This window comes from Polyodon spathula, chromosome 9 (genome assembly GCF_017654505.1).
Source record: "Polyodon spathula isolate WHYD16114869_AA chromosome 9, ASM1765450v1, whole genome shotgun sequence".
NCBI lineage: Eukaryota > Metazoa > Chordata > Actinopteri > Acipenseriformes > Polyodontidae > Polyodon > Polyodon spathula.
The window spans coordinates 37,552,593-37,568,398 of NC_054542.1; the positions used below are offsets into that span (position 1 = coordinate 37,552,593).

At 35.5% G+C, this 15,806-nt stretch overlaps 2 protein-coding genes across 2 annotated transcripts; both read left to right on the top strand.

Moving 5' to 3' along the window:
* The first annotated feature begins 369 nt into the window (after positions 1-369).
* Positions 370-8,320, top strand: poglut2 (protein O-glucosyltransferase 2). The gene is given in 8 exon segments (XM_041259995.1): positions 370-489; positions 3,051-3,223; positions 3,578-3,615; positions 3,618-3,814; positions 4,895-5,104; positions 5,514-5,603; positions 6,827-6,931; positions 8,303-8,320. Coding segments are annotated over 8 exon segments (951 nt in total).
* A 3,911-nt stretch (positions 8,321-12,231) lies between these two features.
* tex30 (testis expressed 30) lies at positions 12,232-15,490 on the top strand. The gene is made up of 5 exons (XM_041259443.1): positions 12,232-12,444; positions 12,860-13,090; positions 13,433-13,484; positions 13,934-14,136; positions 14,802-15,490. The coding sequence occupies exons 1-5, from the start codon at positions 12,412-12,414 to the stop codon at positions 14,958-14,960; spliced, it is 678 nt and encodes a 225-aa protein (XP_041115377.1). The 5' UTR covers positions 12,232-12,411; the 3' UTR covers positions 14,961-15,490.
* Positions 15,491-15,806: the final 316 nt, after the last annotated feature.

Consider the following 15,806-nt stretch of genomic DNA (forward strand, 5'->3'; position numbering starts at 1 on the left):
TTTAGATAGCTAGGAAAAATGTACAAAGTTTTTCCTTGAAAAGAGATAAATCTAGCTGCATGCCTTGCACGGGTATGTACTAAACTGTAGTGGCACAGCAGGTTGCACTGCATACTGTTAGCTGTAGTTAAAGGGTTAATAAACAGTGACCTGTACCTTTTCAAGGAAAAGTCATTTGTTTAGGGATAGCTAAGACCTAGGTCAAAGAATAATATAATATCCTCCTCATCAGATGTATGCACCCTCATGGTGTAATTACATATTGCATATGTAACAGAACCAGTGACCAACATTCCACAAGGGTACCATATTTTCAGCTGCAATATTTCATATACCATGCCTATTGAAACATTAATTATAATATACATCATGGTAATAGATTCAACAGGGACAGTGTCTGTAAATGCAAGGAGATGTATTTATCTTGTATTATTTTTCTTTGCCTTTAGGATATTTATGGATGCCCTTTTACTTTCTCTTACCAGAAAAGTGACACCCCATTCACACCTACGGATTAGGCCGGCCCAGGGCCGCCTTATCTCGTGTGTGAACGCTCGAAAAATGAAAAGGCGGCCCTGGGCCGGGTGAAATTTAGACCAGCTTTTTGATGCGGCCTAAAGTACCAATGTCACTTCAGGGCCAGCCTATCTGCCTGTGTGAACCCAACGCAGGCCCTGTGCCGGCCTTAACGCGTCAGTGCGGGGACGTACCTCAAACCACTCCCCTACTAGGTCGAGCGTCGTAGATCAAAACAATGTCGGTTTTAAGGGGTAGCAGCTGGGACGATGCAGAAATGAACCCTCAGCAGTCCATTTAGTCAGCGCTTGTCAGGTCCAATTTATTTTCACACGCGCTGTTAAATACTGAGCAGCAGGCCAGAAATAAACCCACCACAGATCTTGGATTTTATGGAACAGTGATCTCCAGCCCGTTAAATAGCAATGGGGAATGCACTGAATATGCCGACACTTTTGACGATGATGATGCTGGGTCAGTCATGAATGGTAAGTATTTCTTCATCGTACAGCTTTCATTAAAACGATCAAACTTGTGCTCTCTCGCGCTCTGTGTGTGTGTGTGTGTGTGTGTGTGTGTGTATACACACACACACACATTTCAGATTGTAGCTAAGATTGTAAATCTAATATTGATAAATAATGCATACAACGTTGCATATTCATTCACCATTAATATAATAATCTGTATTGTGACAAATGTAATGTACACGTCCTTATTTGCTGCATTTATGCATGATACAACACAATCGCTTCTTTCCACAGTAACTGACTGCACTGTCAACACATGCCTTTATCATATCTTATGCAATAAGTGCAGTACCAACAGTGTTGTAAAAAATAAGATTTCCATATTTACGTCTGCAAATTTCCTAGCTCAATCTCTTATGTTGACTTCTGGGAATGCGATCTAGGCTTCCTTTTCAGCCACATATGTGAACCCAAATGTGAACGGAAATTTTGAGGTGGCCCAGAGACGGCCCAAGGCCGACTCAGTAAGTGTGAACGGGGTGAAAGTGCTTGTATCGTCTGTTAACAAACATTGGCAAAATTGGAGCATGTGTAGCTGTCCAGTAAAGCATTTACCTTGCTATGCAATTTAACAACCAGTTTAAATGGTGAAAAGTAATTGCTCTGTACAGTAAATTCAACGTTATGCCTCGTAAAAAGAGATCAAAGAAAAAGATTATAGATGAAAGTTTATTTTCAGAATCATTAACTTGTTTAGTTGATGATTGTTGTGGAAATTAGTTTCTGTGTAACACAAGTAGATGGCAGTATTTACTACATTCTGAATTCACAAATATAATTGTTTCAAGAGAAGCCCAGCAGCATGAGGGTTGAAGAGCAAAATAAAATCAACTACTTCAATGTACAATGTTACACCATGGAATTCTCAGATAATGATTTTTAAAAAGGCAGATTACCAGCCTATGGTCTCCAAGACAGATTCTGTTAAATCATATGTTGGCATGACAATGTCTCTTGTTTCATTAGACCCGTATCAGATTAGTGGTTTGGTTAATGTCCAGTGTTGTTGTGAAGTAGTTCCTTAGGATCTCTGGTTTGTAGCATAATTCAGCATGACTGAGCGCAGACAGAATCTGAGCATAAAGTGGGAAATATATTGATGAAGATACAGAGCAAACCAGAATCTCATATGTTAAGATCAAATGGAATTCAACAGGTTTGACAAAAACAGAGGACCTGATATAGAGGTTTGTAAATACAGTTGTAGTCAAAAGTTTACATACCCCAATGGAAACTTATAATCTCTAGAAACGTCTCCAAAACAAATCACTATAGGAAAAATCTTTTGACGCAAAAGTTTTGCATTTGTGGATGAGAAAAAAGGTTACAAGAAATAGAAAAAAACTAAAAAATTGCCAATTCAAAGTAGTCATACCCTGACAAGGAAACAATGCCATAACTAGCTATGAGGACACCAAGGTTGTGTCCTCGGTTGTTTTTTTTTGCATCATCAATGCTGAAGCTCATGTACAAATTCTGGTAAAGTACAAAAGACTCCTTACTTTTCTCTGTTGGTTTGCCGTGTAACATAAATACTGCAGCTCTAGCCTGAAACCTCAGTGTGACCTCGGTAGAATGTCAGCTCTGGTTACAACTCTGCAAGGAAAATTAAATGAATAGCTAGTTGAGCCACGTTTAGCAATAATAACCTATTTTAAACAATTAAGATTAGTATGAATACTTTTGAATGAGCATTCTTGTAGTTTTGCAAAAGAGTTGCTGAAATAAAATAATTGTAGACATCTATTTCTTGTAACGTTTTTTTCCTCATCCTAAAATTCTTTGTTTTCGAGAGATTTCTAGCAATTATACATTTCCGTTGGGGTATGTAAACATTTGACTACAACTGTACGATCCAGACAGAAAAGAAACAAAACATAAAAACTAAATGTCTAGGTGTAGCTGTTACTTCAGTAAGTCAGACAAGCACAAAGTAGAAATGGTGTGAAAGGTTAAATGGAATATTTAGTATACTCTCTATAAAGTATAATCTGTATTTTCCAGGTAAAACTGCCAGATGTGGAATTCTTTGAGAATCTGGGAGACTGGCCTTTAGAGAAAAGAAAACCCACTGAAAAGCTTAATCCTATCTTATCCTGGTGTGGGTATAATGAAACAAGAGACATTGTCATGCCAACATACGATTTAACAGAATCTGTCCTGGAGACCATGGGCCGGTAATCTGCCTTTTTATTAAATTATTATTATCTTTTAAATCATTGCACTGTGCTACTGTGAAATTAGTTGTGTGGTTACAATTAATATATATTTTACTTTTCTTGAACATATCATACATGCTCATCTCTTTCAGTGATATATATGAAACACTGTACTATGTAACTATAAGCCTTTGAACATATTTAATAATAAAAAAGAAGAGCATAACAGAAGAAAAGTCGCATAGGTTTATCAAAGATTAGGGGGAAGAATATACTTGTATTGGTTAATAGTAAATATTTATGCGCACTTCTTTTATTTATTCACAGTACAATGTTGAAAACTATTTACCTTTTATTCTTTGTTTCAACTAGTGTGAGTCTGGACATGAATTCGGTTCAGGCCAACACAGGGCTGTCTGGGAAGACAAGAATAGCACTGCATTCTGGAGAGGCCGGGACAGCCGAAGAGAGAGGCTAGAGTTGGTGAAACCCTCACGTAAACATTCACATTTAATTGACGCGGTCTTCACAAACTTCTTCTTTTTCAAACATGATGAGAGTCTCTATGGTCCACTAGTAAAGCACGTGTTGTTTTTTGACTTCTTTAAGGTAGGTGCATCCTATTCACTTCAAAGGTTGTAATAGCAGTTATTGTATAATAAAAAATCTAATCAAATGATATAAATCATTAGGTTGCATTCAACAATTCATAATGATAATAATAATAATTTAAAAAGCATCTTTATAGATAAATGGCATAAAAATATATGTTTAATGTATAGTCAGCACTTGGATATCCGTTACCCAGATACATGTCAGTCGCGTTTTACCGCCCTTGTATTAAGTGCGCGAGAAGCGTCAAAAACAAATACATAAATAAATAAAGTAAAACCTTTTTTTTTTTTTTAAATGTATACGTGACATGACGTTCTATAGATGGCGTGGGTTGATTCTATGATAGTATAACATCCCCCTTTTGCTAAATTGCATGCATTTTACGTTTTAAGCAGTTCTATGCATGGATGACATTTAGATTTCATTTTGCTGTTGGGTCGTTAATGGAAAATTTAACATACTGCTGCAATACATACCGGATTTAAATTTATTGAACATGGTTGTAAGCCAATAACTTGGTTTATGAGCCTCACACTACAAGCACCATTGGGGACATCTCCTGTAATAAAAAATCAAATTACCTGGAATTGTTTCAAAGAAAAGACCAACCTTGCATGCGTAAAGTATCTCATAAAATTGTAAGTGTAGGTAATTTTTTCCTCTTCTTTTTCTTCATTGGATTTGTGTGCTAATTGGCTGACCTTTGTTCTTCTTGCCTGATTACTGACTTTTTTTTTAAACTGCAGAAATCCTTGTATAAAAGTATATTTCTATATTTTTTCAGTTGCAAAGAAAGATGATGTTTAAAATATACAGATTTTTTTTTCAGTCAGTTAAAATGTTTGCGGTGGTTCAGAATGAAGTAAAGTTGCTGTATGGAAAATAAATCTTGAATCTAAAAGCATATAATACAGATTGCATAGGTAGAATTAATGATAACCACCATGTTGCAGTGTAGTTAGAACTGCAGAGTTTTTTAGTCTGTTGAATGGATATCGAATAAGCTGTTTATATTGAGAGAACGATCATAATTATTATTTGGTGTTTTATTTATTTATGTATTTATTTTTGCAGTGCAAATATCAAATCTATATTGATGGTACTGTAGCTGCCTACAGACTGCCTTACCTGCTGGCTGGCGACAGTGTTGTCTTGAAGCAGGACTCTGTCTACTATGAGCACTTTTACAATGACCTGAAACCCTGGGAGCACTATGTTCCATTTAAAAGGGATTTGAGTGATCTTCTGGAAAAGTTACAGTGGGTGAAAAATCATGATGAAGAGGTACATTTTAACATTTTCCAAAGAAAGACCTGATCATGCAGTTTAATCACACATTTATTCAAGCTTAATGCACATATTATTCAAGAAGTGCATTAATAGTGTTTATGTTGTGTGTGGGTGTAAGATTAGATTTAAGTGAAGATGCTTCTATACAACAGTACAAGGTTATTTGTAAAGAATTACCAGGTCTTTTTAAAACAGAATTGAAGTCAAAGGCCCTAAAAACATAAACTATCTACAGTATTGCCTCTTCTGACATCTTAACATTAAAGTCTGGTTTGTGTATGAAGTAATGTTTGCTATTAATGTTCATGCAAATTAGGCTTCAGTCTCATTTCCAAAATAAAGAATGAATAAATAAAATAAATAAATACATGTTGCTTTACTTTGTAACTCTTTTTATGCTCAGGCCAAGAAAATTGCAAAAGCTGGTCAGGAATTTGCCAGGAATAGTCTCCTGGGGGACACTATATTTTTTTACCCTGTTAAACTCTTCCAGGTAAAGTAAATCATTTAATTTTATATAATCCTAATTTTATGAGAACTGTATAATTGAAACATCTTTGAATTAAGTTACATGCTGTACATTTTACCTATTTTGTATCAACAATTCTCAAAGTACATCCTTATTTATTTTTATCACGCTACAATATTATTACAAACTTGCTTGAGTGAAATGTGTGTTGTTTTATAATTATTTTAATACAGAGTAGGCTTTTCAATCTGTGTGGTCAGATTGTAAACAAGAAAGGTGTGCATTTGTCTTTCCATACAGTATGCACACTGTCACAATTCGCATACACTGCTAACCTATGTACACTGTGATCTGATATTAGGTAGAGGTGTTAAAGTCGCCAGCCAGTGTATATCTATTTAGATACATGTGCAATTGTGATGAATCTTAGTTTAGTCATTTTTAAGCATATATGTTTTTGAGTATCAGAATCTGGGTTTGTTGGAGATTTTATAGATGAAGTCTTGAAACTAAGTCATTTGAGTTTGTATTTGGTTTCAACTGCATGTTATGTGTTGTTTATCTAGCAGGATTTTGTTGTCCTTGATGTAATTTATGATTGCACATTGTCATTTGCTAACGGATATCAAGGGTGACAGTTGTGAAACAGCAATGTCAGTGGCTGTGTACTTGGAAAATCACGCCTATACATTATTGTTGTTTCATGTGAAGAGTTTAATGACTTATGTAATATGAACAAACCCATTTATGTTTAAACATAACCTTGAAAGGCTTATAATTATGAAATGCTTGTCTTCTCAGTTAGATTGCATAGCTCTTTCAATGAATCATTGGCTTTCTTGTAAATATACTACATTTACTATTTGAAAGAGGATATTTTCTTGGAGAAGTCTCGTTTTGTAGGTATTTAATGGTTTTATGTGCCTGTAAAATATAGCATTAATCTATTTTACAGGTTGTGTTGCATATATTTATATCCATGTTAGTCCATATTTGTAGTACTTTACAGTACTAAGAAACGACAGTGTTGTACCAAGGTGAAATAGAATGTGCTTGGTGTTTGCTTAACGTTATTGTCAGTCAAAACCTGATTCAGCATTGCATGCCAATCTAAAAAGAAGAGTAGGCTATTCACACTTACAGAGAAAGAATCCACCATAAGGAATGTATCAAGTCATGCTGTGTCTCACCTAGAGTACCCAGTTGGTAGGTGCGCTTACAAGCAAAATCCTTTTTATATGTTTTAGGAGTATGCCAACTTGCAAGTAGGTGAACCAAAAATAAGAGAAGGAATGGAGTTAGTGGAGCAACCAAAAGATGACCTCTTCCCATGCACCTATCACAGAAAGGAGGTATGTTAGATATGGAGCATAATATGTAATAGTGAGCAAGGTAAAAAGCAAGAGGGCAATGATCTTAATCAGCATGTATGCTTATGAAGATTTTTTACAAACAAAATATGTTTTTTTCACTGCATATTATACATATTTTATTTTCACTTAGAACATACGGTGCTCCCCCTTTATAAGGCAGCCCTTTATAGTGCGGGGAACAGGTTCGGTCGTGGCTCCCATTTGTCCCATAATGCCATTACATTAAGACTAGTGATCTTGTTATAAGGCGGAACAAAAATAGCACTGTCTCCCTTAACTATGGCTCCTGACTACAGTGTTATTAAAGGGGAGCACTGCACATGTTATACTTGTGTACACGATTGAATTCAAAATAGGACAACACTTTATACAAATTCTATGCATACAAGTCATTTTCTAATGATCATTTTAATGAGCATGGTAGTTAAGTAATACCTTATAAACGTCTTTAGAATCGTCAGTATGTTAAAATAAAACAAATAAAAACGCCACGTTCATCAAAACAATACAATAGGGTTTAATGGGGCGGGTGCTATCTGATGCGTCACATTTATATGCTTCTTAGATAAATTACACATCATCCATGTGTTGATTTTCTAAACAAAAGCCGTAGTACCAAATTTGAAAATGTATCAGTAAAAAGGATATCCCCTTTATAGATTTAGAGAGTTTGACATTCAAACGAGATAAATTGTATTTTGTGGGATATATTTTAAGTAATTACAACCTCATTAAGATTATTGAATGATTGCGCTCTCTCTTTTATCACTTCCTTGTATGCTATATGAATCTCAGGTAAACTTGCCTGAGCATTGCAGTTGCAATCCTAGTTGTAATTTTTTATTATTATTGTTTATTTAGCAGGCGCCTTCATCCAAGGTGATTTACTAGGGTGTGTGAACTATGCATCAGCTGCAGATACACTTACAAGAACATCTCACCTGAAAGACTGAGCACAAGTCACAGTGAGTCAATGAGTGAGCTGGGATTTGAACTGGGTATCTTGTGGTTACAAGCCCATCTCTTTAACCACTAGACCACACAGCCTATGGCCCACTTCCCCAACTTCCACCTTAATAACAGGAAGTCCCCTTGATGAGGGGGGAAGAGTAGCTTCATCATGGTCCACCATGCTTTAATGGCATTCCCCTTTCAGAGGGCAGTGGCTTCTTCTTCTCCCCTTAACAGGCAGGACCTGCGGCCAAATAGTCCATAATCCCCACTCTCACCATACCCATAAAAGCAGTCATGATCCCAACATTGAATTGAAATATGCGATATCTTTCTTCTTGACTTTAAAGTGTATATAATGTAACACCTTTAAATATGACTTTTCTTTCTTTTTTGCAGGTTAAAGATGAACTTTAACAGCCAAAAAACTGCATTATAGCGTCGCCCATGTTTAGTAGTTAGCTAGGATAAATCCACAGTGCCAAATATTTTTTTTTTAATTGTTGCAAAAATAAGGAACCTAGTTTTGTTAATGTTTAGTATACATTTTATCTATTCTTGTATTTTATAGACATGGTGTCAAAATAATTGATTGTAATAAATATGTGTTATAACATTTATTAAAATGATTGGTTGTGAGCTGCATGAAATGCAAATGACTCACAAGGGGTAGAACAGTTTAAATACTATTTTGTTGGCATATAGTTTATGATTGACTTATACTAATGATAATAATATGGTCACTATAACCATCAGGTCAAGCAATGTATAAATGAGCAGGCAGGATATTTAAAACAAAAGAGTTTTAAAATAGAACAGAAATTCAGTTACATCACGCAGATGTGATACATTGTTAAAGAAGCAGATTTAGTACAGTGCAGCAGAATATCTACATTTGGCCATTCACAGTAAGAATTGTGATGTTGCAGTAATATGGTTGTCAGGCCTCAGAATAAGATGTGAATGATTTAGGTCACAGGGCTCTTTTTGTGACAGTGAGACACTTGTGGTGAAAGTGCATTTTGAGGGTTAAAACTCAAAATTCTCCTTTGTGGCAGGAAGCAAGCAGAAAGGGAAGATAATCATGATATACAGGATCAGTTTAAAAAAGAATTGGTGATAATTGAGATGTCTCGCTGTCACCTCACAATTTGGTATAATTGTCTGTCTCTGTTAGAGCGAACCAGAACAGACAAGGGGTGTTCAGGCCAGGATTAATAATAATAATAATAATAATCTTTATTTTTATATAGCACCTTTCATAGTGGACCACCATCACAAAGCGCTTACAGAGGTAGGCTGTGAAATGTGCATTATATGCAGAGTCACTTACAATAGGACATTGATTTAACATCTCATCCACAGAATGGAGCACAAGGAGGTTGAGTGCTCAGGGTCACACAATGAGTCAGTCAGTGGTAGAGGTGAGATATGAACTGGTGACCTTTTGGTTACAAGCCCTGGCCCTTAACCACTGTCCACACTGCCGCCTTTCACGGGTGTATTTTCATCCCTATCTTCAAACACTTGATCACAAAACATAAGTCAAGTAGACATATGTTTCAGCTAACGTCATAAGTATAATGATTTAATCTTGAGATTAAATGAAACTTGAATGTTGTGTATTTTAATTCAAGCAAGTCTCAGTTTGCTTGCAGTAGCAACATCTGCCAAAATACTGCACGGCTATGCATGTGTCTCATTTCACATAAACTTGATGATTTGATATAAATCATATAAGCCTCCACCACCACCCCATTTCAGCTGTGGCTTTGTCAGTATTATGCGGTGGTAGTGACTTTCACAAACTTATGGTTTTGCAGATCTCAATCTGTACTAGTTTTGGACTGCCTTACCTAAAGTAACAACATCAGGAACTCAAAGATTAGTGCTAACCAGGGACTGAACCTACTGGAAAGGTATGTTTAAATAACACATGAACCAAAAAAAAATATTTTAACAAAACCTAGTTATAAGTCCTAACAAGTATTTTACTAAATTGGTGTTCAAAGTTCATAGAGTTTGGTTAGCCTTGAGTCTGTCTGTACAGTAACAATAAAACTGTAAAAGAGATATAAAATTGTGCGTCAATGTGTTAGAAGTACAGCACTTAAAATGAAGGTACATCCTTATGGTCATATAACAGAGTCAATGATAATGGATTTTGAGCTGTTGCAAACCTGTTAAAAGAAAATTTGTATATCCTGAAATAACATTTATTTGAACAAAGTTCAGTTATTTTAAATGTTCTCTTATTGAGCAGAGCTATACAAACTAGTTATTTTATCGACAGTAATTTGCAAAAGTTGTGGTCCATAAACATTTTATGTTCTATAATCTGGCTCCCTCTGGTAAATCTAATAATGCAAAAACAGAACAGAGCTTATTCTAAGCTAATTGAAGAGGACTGAGGCGCCAAACCAAGTGTCTAATGTGGCCAGACAACCCAGACTGACCTTGACCAAGGAAGTATCCATCAGAACAATAATTTTATGAAATGCCAAAATCTCTTAGAACCAGGGAAAATGCATTAGAGGAGAAGTAGCTGGAAGCCTCTTGGTTACAGACACTGCCTTTTCACCAAGAGCAGACAAAACAGGAGTCTCTATCCATAAACTAGTGTCCTGGGCTTAACAAATGGAGATATTCTACAGCTATGGCCAAATGTTGTGCATCACCTATAATTTTATGATTTGAGAGAGAATAGTAATAATTTTAAAAAAAATAAAGCTGTAGGTACCTCAATTTGAAACTTGGTGGACGAGAGGTCACAAATTCAGTAACTTCATTCTGAAGCACCTGGAAGGTTATGAACTATGAATACATTTAAAGTGAGTTAGCCGTAAATCAGTTTCCCAGCCAGAATCTCCCCTTCTTTGTTAGTTTGCTGCAAATTTGCCCATTGGTAGTAGTTATATTAAAGGTGAAACAACCGTGTATGTGTGTGTGTGTGTGTCTATATATATGTGTATGTATATGTGCAGTGCCTATAGAAAGTTTATTTGCTAAATTTTCAAAAAGAAAGAGAATAAGTGCCAAAGTAAATCATCACACTGATTTCCATTAAGCACAAACACACACTGGCCCCTACTTAATTAAATATAGTCCAGTGAGGAAATCAATCTTCATATAGCCCTGTGGTCATCATCACACAAATTGTCCAGTGTATCTATACTGTTAGAGGACCAAGGGGTCACTGTGCTTCTCAATTGGTAATCCTGATCTTAACTGTGTGTGTGTTTATCTGTTTATTCTTACTACAGGTAAACAGCTGCAGCACTCGGTTGTTTCAAGTTGCATGTGAGTTAAATTACAGGTGTATGACACGCAAAATGGATTAAGTGGAGATGAAAGTCCAGCACTTGTAATACTCCTTATAAAATACAAGTACATATTTCTGTATGCACAGTGTGTGTTAAGTATACTAATTTGCACATAATAACTTTGTAGACAAACGCTAACTGGTTGTTTTAAAATAATTAAATACAAACTGCTGCATAGATAACTTCTAAACGTAAATCAAATTAATATTTATGTCTCACAACCAAGCATCCAGCAGTTAATATTTAAGTACATTAAAACATCGAGTAACCTGACAAATTGTGTTTGTGTATGTGTGTGTGTGTGTGTGTGAGAGAGAGAGAGAGAGAGAGAGAGAGAGAGAGAGAGAGAGAGAGAGAGAGAGAGAGAGAGAGAGAGAGAGAAGCATTTTGGTAAACAGATTTTCTGAATAATTGACCATGACTGAACTTCTGGAGCCTGCAAAACCCATATATGTGTCCTACACATGTTAAATGTTTTATTGGGACCAGGTAGTGGTCCAGTTTAATAACTTCTGGATTATAGACTTCTTCTGTAATTTCAAATGTCTGGTGTAAATCTAGAAAATTGAATTGGGACATAATCAGCAATAGCTGTTCAAAAATTTGAAGCAATTGCAGTGGTTGACTAAACAAGGTGAGAGTCAAGGCATGAATCAAGCATGAAGGTCTATGTTGACCAACTGCATTCATATAAGATATCATAATGCGACAGCAGACATGAGCCTGCCATCAACAAAGCAGGGTTCAAATCAGAGAGAATGATAGCATTTTACAAAACAGCTACAATATTCAAAAGTAGTTTTGATTAGTAGCTGGTCTGGCCAGGCCACAGTGTTAAAGTAGGGTATAGTGTCAATAAAGTGGTACACAAATTCAAGAAAATACATGCACTAAAATATCAGAGGCAAGTCAAGGTGACACTTATTTATCAGACCCTAATCCTTTTGCATCCTTTACTTTAATTTATAGTCCCTGGAAGCATCCCAAGCATTCATGGTGAAAATGTATTAGGTGTACTTCGTACTCCTTGACACCAGAGGGCTCTAGGAAGCAAATTCAAAACTTTACTCTGCAAAACGAGCTTCCTCCCAACGATGTTGTAGGGATATCTAGCTTTCGATTTTTTTTGTTTTTGTTTTCAAGAAAGTGAATATTGTTTTTTGAGCATTGTTTAAAATATTTCAAATGTACATAACAGCGGCAATGCCATTTCGGGAGGTAATGTTTTATTTTTGTATCTAACTTGGTCAAATTCATGGTTTTACATAAGCAGATTTTTTTTTTTTTTATGTACTTACCTAAACTCATTCATAATGTGACTTACATAATTGAAAGCTGTGTGTGTGTGTGTATATATATATATATATATATATATATATATATATATATATATATATATATATATAATTTCGTAATGTCACATTTGTGCAAAATACTGACGTTTTCATATTGGATCTCTAGTAAATATTTAATTTATTAAACAAAAGCGATGTGCTAGACTGATAGAATTAAATTCTGAATTGTAACTGATCACTTTGCTTGTTGTAGGCATGTGTTGAGATCGCTTGCACGTTGCCAAACCAGGTTAAGTGAAAAGTTTGTTTCACTTTCATATATGTTGCATTTCCCCCAGGTGAATGTAAACATCCCCTTCGGTGATAAATCTCTAGATGGAATTGTTTCAGTGCCAGATGATCATAACTTGTGTGGAGTCATTCTCACACATGGAGCTGGAGGAGACATGAACTTCCGTCAACTGGTTTCAATAACAACTTTTCTTGCTTCAAACGGGATTCTGTGTGTCAGATTTACCTGTAAAGGGCTCAACCTTGGCTATAGAGTCAATGCTTATAAAGCTGTTGTGGTAAGAACTGCATTGCTCAATGTTTTGCTGCAGTGGCAATACACAACGTGCAACGGTTTTTCTCTTGGAATTTTTGGTGAACAGTTACTGACAGAAATCATGACTGTAGTCATACAGTAATGAATGGGTCTCATTTTATATTATTTTGAAACATTTATTAACATGTATTTTCAAAACGTACAGTATATTATCCTAACCTGAAGAGTTAATGTGTGTGTTTATAACTTTAGTATCCTACTTGTTTTAAATGTGACATTAAGTATATACCATGCCCCCTTTGTGTGTGTTCTAAATGTAGAACATTCTGTGGTTAATGTACAGTAATACAAACTTTGTATTTAGGAATACATGAGGAATTCAAAGGAGTATAAAGTAAATGACCTTTTCCTTGGAGGTAAGCTCTTAAGCTCTTACTTTATCAATGGTACTTTTTGGGCTGGCTTCAAAGACACATGTTTGTATTATTTTAGGTAAGGTAGTCCACAATTAGTGTTATTCAGAGTGTGTGCAACCAGCCCCCAGTCAAATGTGCCTATCACTATAAATTATGTGAAACCAGACCTTCTACCAATATATTGTTATTGTTAATATGTGTTACTTTGTCTAATATGTAAATTAACAGAACTTTAAATAAATGTTCTAACAGCACTGTTAAAACACAAATTCCACACAATTTACATTGCAAAGTAAACAATTATTCCTCATTTTGATTCTCGGTTGATTTGCATACTGTATAGGCACATACGATTTCATGCCCTGTTTTGTTTCCATTATTTCCAATGTAAGATCTAGCCTGGGTTTAATGTTTGAGGTTTTTGGAGCTGGTTTCCACATCTCTTTCAGGGCGTTCTATGGGAGCACGTGCTGCTGCTGCTGTGGTGAAACAATTAACGGAGAACAATGATGACGATATCCGGGGCCTGATATGCCTGTCATATCCACTGCACCCACCAAAGCAGCAAAAGAAGCTTCGGACAAGTGATCTGCAACTTGTGCAAAACCCAGTACTTTTCCTGTCAGGAACTGCTGATGAAATGTGTGAAAAGGTGAGTGCTGTACATCGCACACTGTGTGGTGGATCAGGAATCGGTCTCCGAATGTGAATATGTCTCAAACACAACGCTGTGTATGAAACAGTCGTTTCTTGGGTTGTAGCTCAGTTTCACACCAATGGTCAATTTGAAAAGGGGGACCAGCTATTTTTCCTGGGTTAGAGAAGGATTACAATATCAGGGGGTTACATTATTTCAAGACCCTAAAATGGTGAAAGTGAATATTAAAGAAGTCTCTCACTTAAATTCTGGGACACAGTAAAAGTAAGTTGGTAACAATAGCACAGATTCTGCCCTTTAGCATTCAGAATTATATATATATATATATATATATATATATATATATATATATATATATATATATATATATATATATATATATATATAATACTGTGTATGTGTGTGTGTGTAATGCATATGTAAATATTTAGCTTTTATGGGCATAGGCATACAGGCAATATAATGGCTCTTTACCCAAGCTTGAAATAGTGGAACAGATAGGTCTTCCTACACCAAAGTAAATCCAGAAATAACACTAAATTAAGTGGAAAGTTCAGAGGTTACCAACAGCTTTACAGTTATACAATCATATCCATCATTCCCCTAATTCACAGATAGAAAGCCCACACAATCTTATGCATATCCTGTTATCATTTTAGAGCTTGCTGGAAGGAGAAGTAAGTAAAATGGTGGCACCTACCAAAGTTTATTGGATAGATGGGGCAAATCATGGCATGGGAGTGAAAGGACGAACTGAGGAAGAAATAATGGATGAAATGAACTCGCAAGTTCTGTCTTGGATTCAAGAAACCGTTTGAAGATGTGTGAACTGTGATTATGAAAGAAATGTCACTGAGACAGTTCACCATGTCGCAGGGCTTGCTGGAGGGTTGTATACGTCCATAAAATGCATCTGAAACCTTGACTGAAAATCAGGGCTTTTAATTTGTATGTAAATATAAGTGGTATAATATGCATAGACACCCATATTAATGTTCATGTTGCTTTACATAGATTTCAGTACGTATATGGGACTTATGATAAGACATGGTTAAAATGCCACTATGCAGTACCAAGCTCTGTATAGCCATATTTAAGACACACCAATGACGAAAGAACCGACAGGATGCAGTGGTGACAGGGTGGGTTGAAGATCCACTGGTAGACCGAGGCATGTATTATACCATGGGTTTGCTGATTTTACTCAAGTTCCACTCTAACAGGGCACGTAGCCAAAGCAGAATCCGAATCTCAAAAAATTTATAAAAGGTACAAATTCAATGGTTGAGTATCATTAAATATATCCTTATTTTTGCCTGTTAAGAATAAACATGCATAACACTCTAAAATGCAATATATGTTAAACTTAATATAGGTAATAAAATTCAAATGTTTTTATAAATGTTTTTAAAAAAATAGATAAATAAAAACGTATTTCTTTATTACTGTGAAGAAACTACATTGCACTGAAATAGATACATGAAAATTCATTAAAGCACGTGTTTTCCTTTATTAAAGATTGCTATGAAAACATTTTTGAGAAGGAACAAAACCAAGGCAATCTCATTTGTTTATGTGATATCCATCAATATATAATCATGCTTAGGGGTTTATCAGAGTTCAACATATTTTATTCACCTATCACACTCTAAAAACAAAACAAT